Source organism: Argopecten irradians, chromosome 8 (assembly GCF_041381155.1).
Source record: "Argopecten irradians isolate NY chromosome 8, Ai_NY, whole genome shotgun sequence".
NCBI lineage: Eukaryota > Metazoa > Mollusca > Bivalvia > Pectinida > Pectinidae > Argopecten > Argopecten irradians.
In genome coordinates, this window is record NC_091141.1 from 21,471,736 (window position 1) to 21,477,682 (window position 5,947).

The following is a 5,947-nucleotide window of genomic DNA, read 5'->3' on the forward strand; positions in this document are numbered from 1 at the left end:
TGTCCTTCTGTGTCTCGTCAGTGATGTTAGAGACACCATACAGCTGTTGTCTTCTGTGTCTCGTCAGTGATGTTAGGACACCATACAGCTGTTCTGTTCTTCTGTGTCTCGTCAGTGATTTTAGGGACACCATACAGCTGTTCTGTCCTTCTGTGTCTCGTCAGTGATTTTAGGGACACCATACAGCTGTTCTGTCCTTCTGTGATTCGTCAGTGATGTTAGGGACACCATACAGCTGTTCTGTTCTTCTGTGATTCGTCAGTGAGTTAGAGACACCATACAGCTGTTCTGTCCTTCTGTGTCTCGTCAGTGATTTTAGGAACACCATACAGCTGTTCTGTCCTTCTGTGACTCGTCAGTGATGTGATAGAACCATACAGCTGTTTTGTCCTTCTGTGACTCGTCAGTGATGTTAGGTACGCCATACAGTTGTTCTGTCCTTCTGTGACTCGTCCGTGATGTTAGGGACACCATACAGCTGTTCTGTCCTTCTGTGACTCGTCAGTGATGTTAGTGATGTTAGGGACCCCAAACAGCTGTTCTGTCCTTCTGTGTCTCGTCAGTGATGTTAGAGACACCATACAGCTGTTCTGTCCATCTGTGACTCATCAGTGATGTTAAGTGATGTTAGGGACCCCAAACAGCTGTTCTGTTCTTCTGTGATTCGTCAGTGATGTTATAGAACCATACAGCTGTTTTGTCCTTCTGTGACTCGTCAGTGATGTTAGGTACGCCATACAGCTGTTTTGTCCTTCTGTGACTCGTCAGTGATGTTAGGTACGCCATACAGTTGTTCTGTCCTTCTGTGACTCGTCCGTGATGTTAGGGACACCATACAGCTGTTCTGTCCATCTGTGATTTGTCAGTGATGTTAGGGACACCATACAGCTGTTCTGTCCTTCTATGACTCGTCAGTGATGTTCGAGATACCAAACAGCTGTTTCGTCCTTCTATGTCTCATCGTGATCTCGAAGGTAGAACATCGCTTTCCTTTATATCCACATACAAAAGAGTATTTTTTCTCTCACACATGTACATGTACATATTATTCGGCTGGTCTAGGGGAATACACTCATGTCGCCTGAGGCTATATTAATGGCTACTCGTGCAATAAAGCCTCGTGATCTCACAGCGTCAACAAAATTTCTATTTTTCTCGGTACAATCTTACAAACTAAACTAGGTTTACTTTATAAGACACATACAACGGGATTTAAGTTGATAATATCACGCAATCTTCATGTATGGAGAATTTACTTGCAGTCGCGTTTTTTCGAATTTATTTCAAAATGGCGGAAAATCAAAGTACTAAACTTGCAATAGGTATGAGAGAAATATACTATTTCATATGTGGATTGAAGGATAGGGATATTCTATTGCAATTGATTGGCCGACAAGAAGTGTTTCCCAACCAATGGAATGCTTCCCGACCAGGAATGCTTCCCGGCCAAAGAAAATGCTTGTAGATTTTGATAAATTCCAATAAGATTGTTTTTATTAAACGACAGTGACTGACGAAGAGACCAAATAAGTTCCCCGTACAAATAAAAAAGATATGACATTGAACTTGTTTTCACTCGGTCTAAGTACTTTATTATTATCTAGCGAAGTAAGTATTGACAGTGAATGTATTGTTCACCCTGATAGGGCACATCTCATGACGATCTTATTTTTAATCTAATGTAGAACATGCTTCCGTATCATTGAATCGCCTGAATTTGTCTGCGTCGATAAAGACCTTCAGACCGGGTTTTAACTCCCATCGCTTAGCAAGAGCATTCCTTTGGCGTCTACCATTAGGATTTCTGTGTAATATCCATGCTGTCTCTGAAGCAGAATAGGACATTAATTGATTAATACATTTTATATTACTGGAAACTACGTCCATATCGTTTGCGAAACTCTAAACGATGGTGGATGATTTCCGCCACATCGCACTGTCGCTATAATGATCTTCCATGAGAAGAGCAACAGTTTGACTTCGCGCTTATTATACGCGAAGAGATACAATTTAATACCAATACGTTAAACGAAGAGCGACATTTGTGTCAAGCGAAGAGCGACATTTGTGTCAAGCGAAGAGCGACATTTGTGTCAAGCGAAGAGTTGGTATTGTAAGACCCAGGGAACTGTTACACGACACCGTAGGCCGCGTAGTGAAACTGTTCCTTGGGTTGATTTAAATAATGTAGACATTAAATACTACATGTATAACATTATTATCAGGAATTATTTCTGACAACAGACATAACGAAGTTGTATTGATAAGCCTGACTGTGGATTCAGAGTGGGAGATTACCACAGGGACGATTTTCCAGACCCCGATCAGCCCCCCCCCCCCCCACACATATTTTTGTAATAACGGGGATGCTATCGTCTTAATGATGGCATCTTGTGTAGTTGTGTAGGATGATTCTGAAAGGACATTACCGCTCTTTGTAACGGTAGTGACTATTTTTGTGGAGATGTGAAGAAGTGCTAGAAATGTGACTTTTTAGCCGCTAAAGATAGGTGGGTTAGAAGTTTAGTGTCAGGGATTTTTTCCAACCTTTACGTATATATACATTGTAGTACTATGTAAGTTATGCATTTTACCGATTTTTGATCTAGACCTCTAAAACGTCTAAAAATGATCTTAGGGTACTCTAATGGGTCCATAATTATATAACCTGTAACTAATTCTCAGGTCTCTGTGGAGATTACTATGCACATTTCTAGCGCATGAGATAGTACTGTACAACAAAGTTATCATTGCACCAGTAAGTCAAGAATCACCAGCATTCACATACAATGTCCGTTTAAACGTGGTTAATTCATTGGTTAGATTAGCACCCTAATAAGGGTGAGAATCAGTCCAGGACGATCTCAGGTGTAGGTGATGTATGGTGTTATAGTGAAACTTTTGCCCTTGTTATACTGCTATCTCACACACCGAAGCGTGCTCCTAGAGACAACACACACCTCCCGGTCACATTATATTATATTGACAACAGGCAAAATAGTCGTCCCACTTCCTTAATGCTGAGTGCAGGCTGAAGTTGGTTCCGAGTTCCGTTTAAGCTAAACGGAACTCGGAACCAGTACCGAGTTTCGTTTAAGTAAAACGGAACTCGGAACCACTTCCGAGTTCCGTTTAAGGATTTTGTCACGACGACGTTGTGTATTGCATTGGGGGAAAAACACATTTCCTGGAAAGTCCATGGAATCGTACGTTTAAACGTATTTTATTTTACCAACTAGTCTGAATACAGGAATAAAGAAATTTTGTTTGGAAACTTTTATGAGAAAACGCTACGCGGATTCCGATAGTTTGCAAACAAAGTTTCTTTCATGCCCCGATGAAGTTAAAAAAAATTGGTAACGACAATGATTAGTACATACGAATTTGTGACATGCCAAACAAGATCTCTCTACAGGTGTAGACAACAGCCCAGGTTCTGTGGACGCCGTCAATGATGTAGAATTGTCCATTCGGTATCATAAATGCTGGAAAGCGATACAAAATAACTAAAGGAAACAAACAAAAGTAGGTAAAACAACGTAGCTCGGTGTAATTTAACAAAAAGCAAACGCATTGCCAGAGCAACTTTATATTAAAATGTAACCAAGGGTACAAATACCATTAAAACCAATCCACAACAAAGGGTAACAAAAGAATTTGAAAAAAAACTGCAATATATGGACAAACAACGCAGTACTATAACTTAGGTTGACACGAATTACTCCAACCTCTTCAACCCAGAGAAACCAACAACTCGAGTTGATATAACTAAGCAATACAGGGGTAATGCAATTATAAATTAATATGTGTGGGCATTACACATGAGAGAAAGGGTGACAGGATAACATAGAGGTACTCTAGGATTTATAATTCAAGGAAACTGAGGATTAACTAGACATTGAGACATCAGAGACCGGGTGACACACAGGTACTCGAGGATTTAAACTTCAAGGGAACTGAGGATTAACTAGACATTGAGACATCAGAGACCGGGTGACACACAGGTACTCGAGGATTTAAACTACAAGGAAACTGAGAATTAACTAGACATTGTAATATCATGTTTTATCTACAATAAGCTCCATATAATGTCACGAGTACATGATACACCGTATTCAGACCAACTTAAAACTGAAAGGATCATTGTAAAATGCGTTTGGTATTAATGTATGCTTCGGAACAGTAGTGGGTCTTTGATCATTACATATGAACTCACATATTGGGAAGCTGGCCTCAAAGTGATTCGGAGTAGCCTGTTGGACCAAGCGGCCGGTGGCTGTCCATTGCTGTTCTGTCCTAAAATAAACAAGGGTGTCTCCGAATTTAAGAAATCTTTTATTGACTTTGATAGGTTTTAAGGCAAATGGTCTGTTACAAAGGCAAACGGACGTTCTAAAAACACTACAATAACAATGCAGTTTAGTTATTTGTTTAAGGCATTTTTCCCATTTACACTCCTATGTTAATGAATTGATTGTATAGAACCAGGGGTACATTTCGAAAGAGATGAATTCGTTAACACAGAACTGTCTTGTTCAAATCATTAAAGAAGCACTCTTGTTTAAAAACATACTCTTACCATGGATTGTCCCTGTGTGTGGTGGTGGTGGTGGTCGTGTAAGATAAAAAGAATAAGATTGAGTATATACAATGCATGAGAACGATGGTGATGAGGATGATCGATAACTATAATAATACAGATATATAATAAAGTATATTTATGAAGATAAAGATGAAAAATATGTTTGTTTCTTAGTAAGATTGATGTTATATATATAATTATAATTTATCTAATAATGTGTCTGGAAAAATTGATAATAATAATAATAAAATAAAAAAATAAAAAATAAAAAAACCAATAAAAGCGTATTCTTTTTAAAATTATTAAAGAGGCATTCTTATATAAACAAAAACGCTTACAATAGGTTATCCCACTTCAATTCGACACTGAAGTTGCCAGTTTCTGTCATAGTGAAGTTACTTGTCACACAGCTCATGATATTAGGGATCTGTTGCGATATCCAGCCATTGTCGTACCATTCCGTCCAGTACCAAACTCCCGAGAACTATATCGACATTAATTAGTACCAAATCACAAAAATCATGCTGCCTAAACCTTACGTCATACTAAGTCAGGTGCTCGCCCACATAAAGGAACGTGATCTGAACTGATCTGAACACCTTTTTGACTTTTAACAGCTGAGCATTAATGTCTCAAAAGTGATTAGGTGAATAAGTCTGAAAACAACAGCGCGAAACATGACAAACCATCTAGCAGAAAGTTTTATGTGAGATTATTTCCATATAATACAGTTAATGATATCAATGATACTAAATTTCTTTCAGTAAAACATGACGACACCTAAGACTTACCTTTTCAGGGTCAAATTCAGCAAAGACAGGGACATTGGGGCACGCAGCCTGGAGGAGAGAGGCGGTCCCGAGTAATAACAGGCATTGCAAGGAAGACATACTAGTAATACATATGTAACTTATATAACGTTATTTTTACACTGTCTGCCTGTTTTATACTGACCAACTAACGCATGCGCATCTGACATAATATCATGTCCCTGAAAGCTTTACTACAAGTTGGTGTCTTTATCTAATACAGTTTAATTACTACTTGTTCCGTTTTGACATACAATAACCTCCTTTCAAATCATTGCTTCGAAAACGGGATTGTTTTAAAGTGCAGTGCGAGACAAAAGAAACAAAAAGTATTAATGATTTATGATTAAGTCAAACAAACACTTATAAACAATAAGTGTTCAAACCGTGGTCAATATCGTTACAGACATAGGAACACATTTGTTTTAACTTTGACGACATCGGATCACTTCGTTTTGGGATCTTGACTTTTCGTTAAATTCAACTCTGAAGTCTAAATTTTGTTTCATGTATATTTTCGTCTTAACATAGTTTTTTGTCCTCAAAGCCAGGCTCC

General features: G+C 38.5%; 1 protein-coding gene across 1 annotated transcript; it reads right to left on the reverse strand.

The window, feature by feature from the left end:
- Nucleotides 1–1,654: 1,654 nt before the first annotated feature.
- On the reverse strand, nt 1,655–5,491 carry LOC138328817 (apolipoprotein D-like). The gene is made up of 5 exons (XM_069275550.1): nt 5,374–5,491; nt 4,921–5,066; nt 4,217–4,296; nt 3,381–3,485; nt 1,655–1,826 (listed from the first exon to the last, which is right to left on the reverse strand). The coding sequence occupies exons 1-5, from the start codon at nt 5,470–5,472 to the stop codon at nt 1,672–1,674; spliced, it is 585 nt and encodes a 194-aa protein (XP_069131651.1). The 5' UTR covers nt 5,473–5,491; the 3' UTR covers nt 1,655–1,671.
- Between the last annotated feature and the right edge of the window lie 456 nt (nt 5,492–5,947).